Genomic DNA, 15,558 nt, shown 5'->3' with positions numbered 1-15,558 from the left:
GCAGCGGGAGGGAGCGGAGCGCCGCAGCCCCGGCACGGCACCGCGGGGTGCGCGCAGGATTTACGGCTCTGCGCGCTGGGAGCGGGAGCGGGAGAAGGATTAGTAGGGAAGGGCAGAGGGAGCAGGATTTATCAGCTTTTCAGATATGCATTACGGCCTTTTGTAATATTTCACTGGATTGTACAGGACTTTGCCTGGCTACAACAGGGGTTCCTCAGCTACAAAAGAAAGGTGAGGTTTTTCCTCTTTTTCTTCCACCGTTCAGTATCTGCCTCTGCGAGCCCTGCGCCAGCTGGCCTGGGCACGAGCAATAACCGGACAACTTTTTGCAGAGGCTGAGGTATCAGCATTCATTTCAGTCTCAATGACTGTTTTACTAAATTCATCCACAGCATCTAAGTAAAGGGCTTAGCAGCATTATTTACAAAGACTGCAGGTTGCTCTCGAGATGCTCTTCCCCAAGCATCCACGGAACATTATACTTGAAAACTCAGCAATGGATACTGCAAGTGTGTTTGTGTCACAGCCTGGTGAGGCAGGCTGGAATGCTCAGCTTCTCCAAGCAGTTTCTGGAGCATCACTGTGCTGAACAAATAGACTAACAACGTTTAGTAGGTGAATGTTGCAGGAATTCACATATTGAAGGGTTTATAAAAGACACTTTTAAAACACCTATGATTCAATTACAGAGCTGTGTGTTATTTTAATTTCAGTAGATTTCCGTGCACACAAGGAAAGATCTCATCTGTAGTTCCTGTGGGCTAAGGCAAACATAAATACATGGTACATTTGTTACAACATTCTTGTTCAAAACTCCAGCCACAGACCATATAGGGGCTTTTGGAAACTGCAGATAGAGCATCATTTGCTGGGTGCTTGAACTCTTAATATCTAAGGACGTACATCATGCATGAATGTTTTATTGTTAGTAAAATACATTTGAGATTCAGTACCAGTTTGCTGTAAGCTTTCAGTTTATCAGAGAATGGTGACAGCAGACTGTGTGTTCCCTCTGGAGCACATATCCCTCTGAGTACAGAAGGCACACACACGTATGTGTATGCACATGTGCACCTGAAATGTGAGTATGCGTATGTCTGCATGCATCTTTTCCACACTGGCATGGAGTCAGTCCTGCTGATTACTGCATTATGACTTGAGCTAGGTAAAAAGTGTGGGATTAATGGAGCAATACCATGGTGTGATCTCTGCTCAAGCTGTCCCTGAGCACTTTCCAAGTCAGCACTCTCACAACAAGTCTTGCTGGACCACCTGCCACCCGCAGACTCCTCTGCCTCCCTCACCTCAGGCTCACCAACAACATTATTGTCTGGATTTACACCTGTCTATGCTAAAAAATTGGTCTTAACAAGTTTAATATCTGGTGAAAGAGCCACTGGGACAGAATTCGTGCAAGTTAGTGCTGACTCTCCACCTCAGGCTGCAGCTCTGCTCTGTGACATTGCCTTTCCCCTCCAAAGCTGAACTGTCTGTCACTGTAAAATGCCTCCTGTATTGAATACACAGAGTATAATATATATTTTTAATTTAGGTTATTTTCAACTTGATTTGACCAGTTTATGGACTATAAAGTTTTTCTCTGTCGTTCTGCTAACTCCGCATAAAGATTTTTTTTTATTTATCACAGTTCAGTGTTATTTAAAGGTTTGAACACAATCACACCATCAAAGATAACTTTGCAATCTGATTACATCTTGTAGCAAGCCCACGTGTAGCAAGCAGTGGTAAACTCACTGGAAAGTCCTCTCAAGCTGCAATGCTTGTCACCACAGCACACGGAGAAATTTGGGTGCCTCTACCTAATTTCCAAGTTGTTGGCAGACCTGACAGGGAGACATGTGGGGTCAGCACAGACACATCCTCTAGCAAGGAAAACTTTGTAAGTTGTAAGAAAAGCTTGAAGTTTCTCAGAATGATTTTAGCTATTGGAATAAAGGGAACTGCAAATACTTGACAGGGTCCCAACACCAAATTTGCAGCTTCTTAAGAGTTTTACTTCCTATGTGCATTCACACAATATGATATTTGTCTCGACTTTCCAAAACGCCATGAGAAAATGGCACTGTGTATCCAAGGAAAAGGCTGCAAGCCAGAATCCTTCAGCTCAGGCCTGACTGCGTTTGTTCTCAAAGAAAGCTGACAAAAGAAAGGAAAGGCGTGGAAGAGGGATGGATTTTTCTAAAAATAGTAATCATGAGTCCAATTCCCTTCAGTTTACAATGGAAAACATCATCTTGCTTCCTTGCCAAGAGCTCTGAATTTGCAAAATCCTGCTGCTCTTTAGACAAGGACCAACTCTTGATGACCTGCAGCTCTCAATGCAGCATTGACCTGAGCTTCTGCACTGAGCGCATATTAAGGGACAGTCCTCAGTTAGGCAACTCTTCACCTGCAAGTCTGGGGCTGTTTCTCAGTGTCTTCAGCCTTTACCAGCATCATGGTATCACTGAAAATATTCAGTCTTCCCTTAAAAATCCTGTAAATGCTCCTTCAGCTAGGGGAGTAGAACCATATTGCTTTTATTTCTCTTTACAAATACATTAATGCAGCTGCCTAATGTAACATCCTCTGTCACACTTTGCAAGTTCATTTTGGAAGCAAGGTACTGACCTGCTTTTCCTTACAGCAACTTTTTTGGTGACAAGGGATCCTTTCCCTGCTGAAGTCCCAGTGCTTTGTAGATCTCTGCTTCCACTCACCATGCCCAAAGCCGATACTTGCCAGTGCTAACTACTGCCGTTTTTTCAGTGCAGTGTTAACCCCTTCATTGCTCTCTTCACCTAGAGGTCTCCTCTGGCATTTAACAGTTCTCATCCATCATTTATCCATCATCATCATCATCATCAATTATCCATCATTGTCCTTTCAATTATAATTTTATATTTTACTAACAACTCCAAATTAATATGGTCCTAATCCCCCTTTGGCTGTGAGAACTGGTAAACCGGGATAGAAGACTTGTTTTCTTCCACTTCACTTTATTCATTTTAGGTGAAACGTGCATGAAAAAGACAAATGACGCATTTTCTACTACCAGATACTAGTTCTTTCCTCCTTAGTCTTTCCTTTTAAATATCATCATCAGAAGTGATGCACTTCAACTCTTTTAGGCATACTTTGATGATATGGCAATATGCAGTTTATGGAAAAATCAAATGACAGTTTTTATGTCAGCAGCACTTTGCTATTTCCCCACTGAAAAGCAACATTTAATTTTTGAGTTGCACATTTGCAGCAGTTGTTGTGGGCGGAGAGTCTGCTTATTTATTTCATTGGGTTTTACTACAATGTACTGTCATGGCAACTGCTCTAAGGGCGAGTGCATCTGGAGGTAACTTGTACACATCATGTTGAATGCAGCAAAATTGCCTTGTACCATTTAAACTTTCAACCACTGGGCAAGGGCAAAGTTACCCCTTTGAGACTCAGAACATCTTCTCCTTACTAAATAAATAAACAAATAAATAAACAAACTTGGCAGAGCAATAGGAGCAATGCCAAACATTTCTTGATGCTTGGATGCAGAGCCTGCTGCACAGTTAAATTAGGTCCGATACCCTGGGTGTTTTCTGCAGTTCTGCTGATGCACAGCAAGTTTTCCATCCGGTTCATGTGGAGGCAGAACATTTATGCCCTACCCAGGTGCTGTTTAGGCAGGCATTGGCCAGACTAGTCTCCCTTGGCTCCAGGAGACATTGCCACGTGCTGCCCAGGCAAGTGGCACATCCTCTCATCCTGGCGATAATGCAGCCTCCAGCTGTTCCACTTTACATCACTGCAAACATGGAGAAACTCTACCCAAATCAACTGACCAAGAACACAGGAGGCATTAAAAGGGACTAAATTGGGCCAGTGATGCAGTTTCAAGCAAAACATGCCTGACCTCTGCTACATGGTCTTGATGCCCTTCTCCAGCCAAGCTGTTGGCACTGCTTGATGAGCCAGAAAGCTCCGGCTGCCCCAGCATGGCCTCTCCAGCACCAGCGACTGAGACGCGTCTGAGAACTTGGGCTTGAAGCACCTCTCCCTTGGTGAATAAACCAAAAGAGCTGTGAAACCCTGAGTTGCAGCTGGGCAGAAATGACTGCAAATCTGATCAATTTATCTAGCCTTATTGTGCTGGTAGGGGGGAAAAAAATCCTAAACCTTTTGAACTCCTGTGTGACTGCAGCCATTGCCGTCTCACCACTGAGGGTTCGCAGCAGTGTTTCACTGCGTGGGGCCACCTCGAGCAGTGTGGTGTGCCCAGAAGCCAAGGCACGTGGGCACCTGCCCTGCTGACCCAGCCCGACCTGGAAGTACAGCATGGAGCAGGAGAATCCCAGTCTGAATCTCCAGTGGCTGATACATGCACACCACTTGCTTTCAGATCAGACAGCCTCCACTGGGAACAGCTCAAGTTTACAGTTGCCCCATGGCAGAAACAACTAGTGAATCAAATCCCACCTATGCTCATAGACAGTATTTCTTCAGATGAATTAGTGCAGTAACAACCTGCAGGATCTAATTATGGCTAATTTTCCATTCATTTGTCTCGATACTTCTGACCCTTTTACTGCAATTCTTGAGCACTCACAACATTGATCAGAGATTTTCAATAATTTAACTCTAAGGGTCAGCTCTTTAGCTGGTGTAAATCAATGCATTTTCTTTGGCTTTGGAGCTGATCCGAAGGGAGGTGTGTAACTTCTACTGTAGAGAGTGCAGTCAGAATTCACTGAAGATGCTACAGCCTGGCAGTGCTTCGCACCTGCTCGTGCTCACCAGCCCTTGAAGAAAGAGTAGCAATCACCACATTGAATATTTTTGGATATTACTCAGTCCTCTACAATTAAAATCAGCATACACGTACTTTAAAAAAAAACACTTAACAAAAGTACCTAAATCAGGAATTCGGGCTCAGATTTAACTGAGCCTTAATTTATTTTTGTCCTGGAAGCTTTGGATCTTTAGTTTGGTTGCTATTTAAGACAGAAAGAATTTGCACAACCAAATGAGAAAGGGAACGGGTGGAAACTTAATTGGTAACATTTATTTAATAAAGTGGCATAAGCGAACATCCACAAAACTTTCGATCAACTACTGAAACAAGAAATACAGTGAACAGATGTTTGTTGCCAGGACTGCGTATTTCAGGAGTGTGCCCCAACTGCAAGCTAAGCAAAAGCCATAATATTTTCTTTTCTGGAAAACACTGCATCTTTTCTCAACACTTGCCTGGCTCCACAGAGAAGGGATAGACTGGGAAAACAGGAACTTATGGGGAGATGCCAGCTTTTATTTGCCACGGGAGGTTAAAGGTTCCCTAGAGCACAAAGGAGCTTTTCTTGCCCAGACAATCCCATCGTGGTACACATCAGCACAACTAAAGCTGCAAAGCTCAGCAGCAGTCAAGAGAGATCTGCTGAACTTGAGATGAAATTTTTTCAAACATTTACTAGTTTTTCTCCGCACACATCCCCACAGCGATAGTTGGCAATATAAATCCACTAAAAAAGATATAGCAGGATTTCTGGTTTCTGTTAAAGCAACACACACAGAACCTCCAAATATCCTTCCAGCATAAAGCCCAACTTCTTTGTGCTGCACAGAGATGAATAATTATTACCTTATCTATTGTGAGTTGATGCAATTTCTTTTTTCCTCCCACACACCCACACTACTGTTTCCTTCTGATCTGCATTTATAGCTGAGCTACTGTTCAGCTGAAAGGAAGGAATTTGGTAATACCTCCCTAAAAAGATGCCTGTACTGTGGCTGCTTGTTCATCCAGTGACAAAGGATGGAGATGTTGGCTACCAACAAAAGAAAATAAAGAACTTCTTTTCCAAACATCCCAAGAGAAATAACCTCATCATTAAGGTATTTCTTGTGCATTCAGAGTTAAAAGAAATAAAAGAAAAAAGTCTGAAGATCTGAAACTCGCTTGAGCTCAATCAATCATTCTCATCATTGGATTATAGTTCTTAACATGCATAATTATAAACAACAGATGGAGAAATGCTCAGATAAAGCCAAAAGGGGTGGGTGGAGGAAAGTCACCCTGATGGTAGATGTTTTCAGTTTGGATGTGAACCAGCCTTACTCCCCTTGGTGTTTCAGGTTTCAGCATTGGCTGTCTGGCAGCTCAGCAGGGCACGATGAAGGCATCACCCCAGGAGCCCATGGAGTCCCTGGGCCAACCAGGCGCCTGAGGCTGGCAGCAGTGCCACACCACGCTGATCTCTGCTGCAGCCACATGGTGAACTTATGGGAGGAACGAGTGTCTGGCCAGGTGAAGATTCAGGGGCCCATTGGGAAGCGTGAAGGGCCAGTTTCAGTAAGGGCATGGCCAAAGCTTTCTTCAGGCTACAGAAGTTTCTCCGTCGGACCCAGTTTCTGCTCTTCTTCCTCACAGCAGCTTACCTGATGGCTGGCAGCCTCTTGCTGCTGCAGCGGACCCGCTTGGTTATCCAGCAAGGTTCGCGTGGGACCCCCGCTAATCAGGCCGTGCCCGTGCTGGACGAGATGACCAGGGTTGGGATCGTAGACCCCAGGACTCTGCAGAGCCCCCGCCCCGGTCCCAGGCTGCTGGTGGGCATGGATGCGCTGCAGGAGCCGGCCCTGGACCAGCAGCACAGCCCGCACTGGCTCATGTCCCGTAACTCAGAGCTCAGGCAGCTGAGGAGAAGGTGGTTTCACCGGTTCACCAGTGACCAGGAGCCCCTGCAGACAGCAGGACTCAAAGCAATGAAGCACACTACTGAACACAAAGGTAAGGGATGTCCCCTGCCCATTTTCTGGCACACATGCAGATTGCACTTTGCTGATCCCAGGCAGACACAGGCGAGCATCCCATGCCCTTGCAGGTCTGCCTTCCTCCTCACTCATTGCCACTTTCAAAATAATTCTGAGGCATATGCACAGGCCAAAGTACAAACCTACCCATCCTGATCATGCTGAGCTGTAACTTCCTCCAAAAAGTAATTTTATTGATTGAATGGAAGCCCAGAAATGAAGTATGCTTCTCTAATTTAAATTATTTTCTCTTCAAGCAGGCAGAGATGACCACTTTAATTTTCTTTCTCAGAAGGGCAAATTAAAAAAGTGAACTTTATCAAATTAACTATCCAAAACCATACAGTACCTTAAGTCTAGAAGTGCCTCCTTCCTGCTAAAGCTTTCTAGTGTACACCAAAATCTGCTATTGCAAACACACTGATTGTTCCTGACCTGCCCTCTGTGAGCATCTCTGCAAATGCATTGCCCCTTTGGGCCATCAACCCCCCAGCCAGAAACAACCTCCTGGGGTTTGGTGGGCATGCTGGGAACGTGCAACAGGCCAAGGAAACACAAGGATCCTGCTGCTGCATGGGCACAGCACATCAGTGCCTTTTAGAAGAACTAGTTGTTCTTGGAGGTGTTTCACTGATAATAAAACAGGAATGGGATGTGGATGACTAGACACCACATTTTGGAACTGCTTTTTAGTTTGTTGAATAAATTTGTCCAAACAAAAGGGCACAAAATCGCACAAAATGGGTGCCACATCATGATACTTACTGAAGCAATTGTCAGGAATGGGAATGAGAAGGCGATAGTGGTGGGAGATGAGTCATACAGCGTGAGTCAGGCAAACTGAACTGCTGCAGTTACCTGAAGCACCAGACTGGAGCTGCTTCAGAACACCCTGTTGGTGGCAGGTTTTGGTGGCAGAGGAGAGACTGAGAGCTGCTCAGCCAGGGACTTGCTTAGGTTCTAACTACTGATGAGAGGGGCCAGAAGGACTATTTATTTGTGCATCTCACCATATTGAACTGTAGATTCAAATATGCATCGTTTGAATATCTGATTGAATATGAAGTGATGTTATTAATAACAATATAGTTAACAAGCACTGCAATGCCTTTGAAGGTAATTAATTAAAACTTAACTACTTACATAGAGCAAGTTATCTTCTCCAATTCACTTCTAGTAAACTTAGAGGCTTGTTATTTCATTATGGATCCCTTCCGAGACCTAATGAACTCCTCTGTGCTTATAATGCTTAATAAAGCTTCAGTGATGCCCCGTGGTTCCTGCTTAGTAGAGTAGCATTGCCTGACCATGGAGGCTGGGCTTGTGCACTCCTCATGGGTGTCATCCTAATAAGGCCATGGCACTGAGGCGGTGCAGCTCTGCCCCTGCTTGCCCGGGGGCTGCTGGCCAGCCCTTCGAAGGCTTCCCCAGGCAGACCCTTGACCCAAGCCAAAAACGATGGCATTGGCCCCAGCCTGTTCTGAACCTCCCAGCTCACTTTGCCTTGCTCTGTCTCCATCCAGGATCATGTGGCCTTGGGTGAGAAAATCCAAGTCCTTTTTTTCTCCAGGTCAGGCTATCTCACCTGTTGACATTGTAAGTGCCTCAGGGTAGGGACCACACTTTTCCTGACAGGGACACTGGCAAATACTCTTAGTACAACAATGAGAGTTTTCTATTAAGATTTCTCCCAGCAAATGGAGTTTTCCAGTTTCCCCTGGCCTGGTTCTGCCATTGAATGGGATGCAGACGTGACAGGGACTGCATCGCTGACGTGACATGACATGCTACTCTGAGGCCGTGGAATCTCTCTGTACCTCATTCATGGGAGGATGTGAATGAGAAATTGCTGCCAGACTGGCGGTGGCTTGGAAGGGACACAGGGAGGAGGGCAGACGTTGGCTGGCCTGCCCAGGACCCCCAGTCAGGCTCTTTGGCCCCACATCCTCAGTTCTCTGCTGCTACAGGTTTGAGTCACAGTATCCCAATCAAAAGTCTCCAGTAAAATGTGGAGCATCTTTGTTGCAGGTGCGTGACTCCCACCTTGTTAATGGTGTGCTGGGGGTGTGTATTCACAGCTTGTGAATTTTCCAATTGCACGTTGGCAATTTACTGTGTGCAGGTCTTTGATCTACTGTTCTGTTTGTAATATTTAAATGTATTATTCCTGGCTCCAAAATCCCTCATGGAGTAACTCAAACTTCCTTTTTCTCGTGGATTATTTAACATAATGCTTTTTAGTTTCATTTTTCACCATATATTTTTTTCCTGTCCACAGCTCACATTATTTAATTTCCCTGTGTTATCATCTCAGTGTTGCTATTTCTAAAATCAAATTTCCTTTTTTCCTTCATATTTTAATGATAAAATGTACTTATAGACACAATTGCTGTATAATAGTGGGATTCCACATCATCCTTCCAATTGTATATTAAATAATGGGCTGGATTTTTACAGTATTTTGTTCATGACAACAAAAATTAGGCTGAGCACTGAATGCAGTCTAAGAGAAACATTTATCTTTTCTATGCTAAGTAAAGCAAGACATATTTGAAGAGATTCCTTTGCACCAGAGAGGAGATAGCTCAGTACGATAGCTACATTGTGCTGCCTAGTTAAGAGTGAATTTATCTTTCCATTACAGCTTTAATATAACTCTCTATATCCAAAGAAAATTGATTTTCTTAATATTTCTCTTGCACCACCTCATTATCAGCTAGAGATTTTAAAGAACACTTGGGAGAAATCCAACAGGATTTCTGGAAGTTTTTAGAATTTTGAAGGCTACATTCTCCTTTACTTTAGAGAAGGGCCTTGTTTTATCATGCAAAGGAGGGAGTCGAGCAGACAGCAGCTGCATGCAGGAGCCGTGGTCCTGGGTGGGTCACAGACTCTGGGTATGCAAAGGCAGGTCTGCTGAAAGGAACCTGGGAAAGTCTCACTTCCTTTTTGCCCATTTCCATGGGGCAGTCGTGCCGACCCCTTCAATACCCTTACCAAGGTTCAGTACCAGTGGAGAGGTCTGCAGAGTGTGTGGGACCCCAGACAGGTTGGGACTTGACCAAACACAGCGCTGCTTGCACTGGATAACCCATAACTGGGATGGGTTTTTCCCTTCCATCCCATATGCATTGCCTAACCCTGGTCTTGCATGCACACAGGCACCTACATGGGCTGCTTCACTCATGATTCGAGGGAGAGGACACTGAAGGGAGCTGTCTTTTATGACTTAAGAAAAATGACAGTAGCTCACTGTCAGGAAGCTTGTGCTGAGAGGTGAGTTGGTATTTTTTCACTGCAAATTTTCTCTTTTCTGACAACAAGTGGAACTGAATTTGAAAAGGGAAAAGCATTCCTATGTTAAACATAGAGCATCTATGAAAACAGTGATTATCTCACCTTCAGGCACCGCGTAGCTCTGCTACCCTGCTTGAAGCAGACTGCTGCACTGCTGCCTATTCTCTATGGAAGCATGGCTACTTACAATATATTTTCTATTGACCTTGACAAAAATTAGTGTTTGGTTAAATAGTCTTCATAAGATATTTATCTTTTGATAGGTATTGGTCTCTAGCCCAAATCTTGTTGAGGTGGCTGCCCCTGCTGAGGAGGCCATGCTGTCCCCAGGACAGACTCTGCTCCAGAGCAAGGCAGCAGAAGCTGGGGACAGGTTCCCACCTTCCCCAGGTACAAACTGGGGAGCAGACAGGCACCTCTATGACATGACTGGTACTTCTCTTTGCAGGGCTTACAGCTATGCGGGCCTGGCGTACGGAGCAGAGTGCTACTGTGGGAACACACTCCCAGCTGCTGCCTCGAAGCCCGAGGAGTGCAACAGCGAGTGCAAGGGGGAGAAGGGCTCTGTGTGCGGAGGGGTGAACCGGCTCTCGGTCTACAGGGTGGAAGAGCTGCGGGCAGGAGCGAGGCGACGTAAGTGGGCATGGACCGGACAGGGGAAGCTGCTCACCCCACAAGGGAGAGATGTCACGGCCAGGCTGAGCACAGGGGCTGTCCCTGCTGCTTGTCTCACTCCATTTGTCACCAGAGTTTGAAGCAGCAAAGGACAAAGGTGCCTGCAGGGCACAATGTCCATTTGCTGCTGGTCTGGTCCCTGGCTCCTCCCCAAAATAGCAGTGCTGCTCACCACCTCGGAGCGGGGAGATGTGCCTGGCATGCCGCCTTGGGCTGCCACAGAGGAGGTTTGTGTCACCAGGGAGGAAATTCAACACAGTGCAGAGGGACTGCAACAGAAGCAGAATTTCAGCTGAAAAAAACCACTCCCTTTGGTATCCACTGCAGGCGTACAAACCCATGTGTGTTTAAGAAATAGCCTTGGAAGAGGTGCCCTATAACAGGAGGGCAGAAAATCACTCAGATCAAGGCCACCCTATGCTCAGATGACCCAAGACAACGTGAGTGATCTGTGACTGCAGAGGATAAGTAGAGGCCAGAGAGACAGCCACCTTAATCCCTTTCCTGAGAGAAACGAGACCAGAGCTGTGCTTTTCCAAGGAGTTCTGTTCCAGTGGCAGTTGGGATTTTTGTTTCATCTTTAGATGAAACTCTACTCATCATTCAGTTAGCTGCCATGGGGAACACAATGGATAAACCTTTAGGCAAACACAAAGCACATAACAGATCTAAACAGCTGATCACTCTTTGCAATTGGCAAGCTCACAAGACCTCGTGGATGTTATTTGCTGAGAAGAAGCACCAAGACCTTAGGTTGTGCCAGTATTGATGGTACTTCATTTCTTCTTAAAGACAAGTCAAGGTTTGTACAATAATCTAACCAGCTACATATAAATTATATATCAAAGGTACATAGACCTAAATTGCCACTGTCAGGCTGACAGGCACGTTGGCAGGTTTCCCAGGACATGCATCACTGTTTCAACCTCCAGCATAAAATATATATACATATTCCTCAGGAAAAGACAGCATTTAATTTTTTTTTAAGTATTAATGAATTACTCCTCAAATTAGTCTAGCCTGAAGCTAGAGTTGTAATTATTTTGCCCTTAGTAATACCTGATACTTGTCTGTTTGAAGAATCCCCCTGACACAAGCCATTTGAGGGACCAACAGAAGTATTAATCACAATGAACAAGTATGTTAGAAAGTAACTCTGAGACTGTAAAGGCCACCATGATTTATGCTGCATACTATAGAGCACAGACCTCGCGTAAGTCTTCTCCTTACACGGAGCAGATTCAGTGACATCTCCATTTAAACCTTCCCAGACAGGGCTTGCCGTCTCCCCTCTCCATCCCTCACCTCCCTCTTCCCACCGTGGTTCCCCAGACACCCCGACTCGTGCCCCAAATCCCGAGGTGCAGAGCACGCAGCTGTGGCAGCCAGGGGTGGCTGTGGCACAGAGTCCCGCTTGCCTCAGGGTGTCTTTCAGCGAAAGAAAGCAGGCAGACCACAAAAACCCAGCCGTCTGCAGAGTAATCCATGGGTTCTCCATGAATCCTGCTCCCTCCCGATGCTGGTGTAGGCAGGTCAAGCTTTCTTCCTGACCGCTAAGAAAACTCTAAACATGTTTGTAAACATTTTGTTTCAGGAATTAAATGTCAGTGCAAGATTTAGTAGAACTTTCAAGAACATTCTGAGAAGTCCAAACACTCCTGTTGTTTTATTCTTTGGTGCTGTGCTCAAAGGGACCTGGTCCTAGGTAGACTCCTGTTCCTTTCAGCTTGGTTGGGGTTATTTTATTTTTACATCACGTGAGTGATCCCTGAGATCCAGCTCTGCTTCTAGTAAATGGTTTGAATAGTTACAAAAACAAAATTTAAGCGGCTTCTCCTCAGATTGCTCTTGGCTCTTGCTAGAGAGCCTGGGCTTTTCTGCGAGGAAATTCATGCAGAACCAATTTTTTTTCTTCGTAACTACACCACATCTCTCCTGTCATTCAACTCACGTCCCACATCAGTTCTGGCAATAGCGTTCAAGGGAGCAACTGCAATACTGCCACACTCTGTGGTGTTTCTGCACAAGCAGGTGAAATCAGAGGCTAGTGCTGAAGACACCATGGAAGCTGATCTGCCTTAGCAGCTGACAAAAGCCTGGTTTAGGGTCTGAAAGGCTGCAGCAATCTCCCTTGGCCTGAAAAGTTGTGGGAGCAGAGGGGCAGCTGAAGAGGAAGGTTGGTCTGGTGAGGGGGTTTTCAGGAGTCATTTACATTCCTTTCCTTTTCTGGTGCAGAAGCTTTGTAGATTTTTATCAGGGCTTTTAACTCGTTTAGGGGAAAGCAGGTCTTCAGAGGAAACTGGAACCTGCAAACAATAGCAATGCCCTCCACTGGTGGAATTTAACTCAAAGTCGGTGCTGCAGCCCTGCTTTTTGTGGTTTGTACAAAGCTAAAGGCATGTGCTCCTTTCAATACCACAGGATTTGCAACACATTTTTCTAGTGTATATCATAGTTTCTCTTATTTCTGCAGCCTTTGTAATATAAAATTTATTTTATTATTTTTGCCTTCTGAGCCTAATATTGTTCTTTGTGAGAGAGGCAGGATACTATGGACATCATTTTCTTGAGAGAAACCTATTTTATCTCCCCGCAGGGAGGAATGTTATCTATCGAGGATGTTTTAGAGCTCCAGAAAATTTAACAGACACCTTTCCAGCCTCTTTGATACAGCCCAATTTGACGGTGGAGATGTGCTCTGAATTTTGCTCCAAGAAAGTAAGAAGAGTTCTTGTTTCACATCCTTTCTTCTTTTTTGTTATTTTAAATTCTAATCTATTAAGGGATGGGGAGAGATTAGTGCCTTAGAGCTTTGAATTTGTAAATGAGTTTCTAAAGGACAAAACTCATCAGAGTAAATACCCACTGATGCATCTGGTCCAGCTGCTGGAGTGGGGATGGCGGGAGGGAAACTCATCAGAGCGGTGCCACTAGACATGATACACAGGCAAGTTGTTCTAAGTGATGAGTATCAACCATGAGGAAATCAATACCGTTTCCATGTAACATTCCAATCAAGCCCCGAGCCATATCTGACCCCAGGGGCGGTGGCTGCAGCTCATGGGGAGACATGCTGCCAGAGGGTGGATGTGGACTGGCAGCATCTGAAACGTGACTCTAGTGCCCTCCAAGGGAGCTGGCTCCACTCAGGGAGCCATGCACAGGGCATGGGCAGGGCACCCTCTGCTTTAGTGGCTGTTGGTTCCCTTGCCTTCCTCCCCACTCTGATGGGGCTGGTTTTGCTACACAGGGTTCACTGTGTGGTCAGATTTTGCCTGCAGCCCCATTCAGTTTCATGCACTCAACTCAACGTTCAATTACTTTTTGCAGCATCACAAAATTGATTACAACTATTAGCTGGCTGATTACAGTGCTTTGACCAGGACCCATGGCCTCAGCGCAATCTCCTCTCCCAAGGAATAAGCACCAGGGCATAAGGAAGTGCCCTCAGGAGTCACCACGGGAGGTTTAGATTGGATATTGAGAAAATTTTGAGATTCCTCATGCAAAGCCCACTCCAGTTTTCTCTCCTTCCCCACTCATATCCTGCCCAAGATGTGGGAAGGTTGTGCAGATGAGGGTCAGCCTGCCCACGCTGCCTGCCCTGAGGCCAGGCACTGCACCACCGGCACCCTGCACCGAGTGCTGAGGGGCTGCAGAGCACCACTGCACCGACCACCTTCTGCAGATGCAGGAGTACAGAGGAGCAGTTGTTTTGTTGCCTCACAGAACCTCCAGCCTTCCAGAACAGTCCATCACTTGCAGGGGCCACTTGGCATGAGGCACAAGGAGCATTTTTATTCTAGGCTGTGTTTGAGGGCAGGGACGCTTACTAATTTCTCAAACTGAGAAACACTGCTTCATTGTAAAGGAAAAATTTGTGTTTGCAGGCAAACCCAGAACTGTTTTGCCTTTGGATCAAATCTGTAAATAGTTTTTGACAATGTCATATCTCATTCGCTAAGTAAATGTTGGCTGTTGGGCACACACAGCACACGTGTTGCATTTGACTCCTTATCAGAGGATGAATGCATGGGAAAGAGCAAGAGATAAGCTGCTCAGCAGTCCTGTCACATGCTCCCAGACTCCAAAAGATTTTTAAAAGGCAAAAAGTGTTGATATAAAATAGATGGACTTGAACGTTCTGCACTCAAATGCTCCCTGAACTTCCTTCAGCCTTCTGCCCGCCCACACAGACCCGTGCCACCAAGAGAGCCCACAGGGCACTGAGGCAACTCAAGTCTTTCTGGTAAACAGAAGAAAACCTGAATTTTTGGGCCAGTAAGCAATTGCTAATTTCTTCGGCAAATATTTAGCACATTTCCCTCACATCTGTTTTAGTTCTTACCACTATTAACCCAGCAGCTGGGCTTCACTGCCCCACCACTACACAGCTTTGCAGCCTGTTACCCTTCCTGGGTGAGATTGGTACACCAAAACCTGAATTACTCTGCATCAAATCCATTAGAAAACACGTCTTACAGACAAGAATTTTCCTTAGGAATTCCTTGCAAACAACACTAACTTCCTCATGATTGCATACCTTAGGAAGTCTCCTATGTAGAAGCAAGGTAACACAAATATGAGGACAGTAACAGTAAAGCAGCGCAAGCTTTAGAATGACATATCAAACAGTGCTGTGATCTTGACAGTGGCCTTGTGGAGATTTATTTTCTTTGCATGGCAGCAGCATTCCCTGAAGGCTGTTGATGCCATGGCATTTACACACTGATCCGTTTTCTCTCTTTTGCAGGAGTTTCCATTGGCAGTGATCCGAGGGCAGGAATG

General features: G+C 45.5%; 1 protein-coding gene across 1 annotated transcript in view; it reads left to right on the top strand.

Annotated features, from left to right (window-relative positions):
- WSCD1 (WSC domain containing 1) overlaps positions 1-15,558 on the top strand; it is a 21,222-nt gene that overhangs the window by 630 nt on the left and 5,034 nt on the right. Inside the window, exons 2-6 of the mRNA XM_008631136.2 lie at positions 6,124-6,775; positions 9,960-10,074; positions 10,544-10,728; positions 13,367-13,488; positions 15,524-15,556. Of these exons, the coding sequence (XP_008629358.1) occupies positions 6,349-6,775; positions 9,960-10,074; positions 10,544-10,728; positions 13,367-13,488; positions 15,524-15,556 (882 nt within the window). The 5' untranslated portion in view covers positions 6,124-6,348. The remainder of the gene's footprint in view (positions 1-6,123; positions 6,776-9,959; positions 10,075-10,543; positions 10,729-13,366; positions 13,489-15,523; positions 15,557-15,558) is intronic.

The sequence above is a fragment of the Corvus brachyrhynchos genome, unplaced genomic scaffold, assembly GCF_000691975.1.
Source record: "Corvus brachyrhynchos isolate BGI_N302 unplaced genomic scaffold, ASM69197v1 scaffold283, whole genome shotgun sequence".
NCBI lineage: Eukaryota > Metazoa > Chordata > Aves > Passeriformes > Corvidae > Corvus > Corvus brachyrhynchos.
The sequence above is the reverse complement of the archived record's forward strand: the minus strand, read 5'-3'. Positions and strand labels throughout refer to the sequence as shown.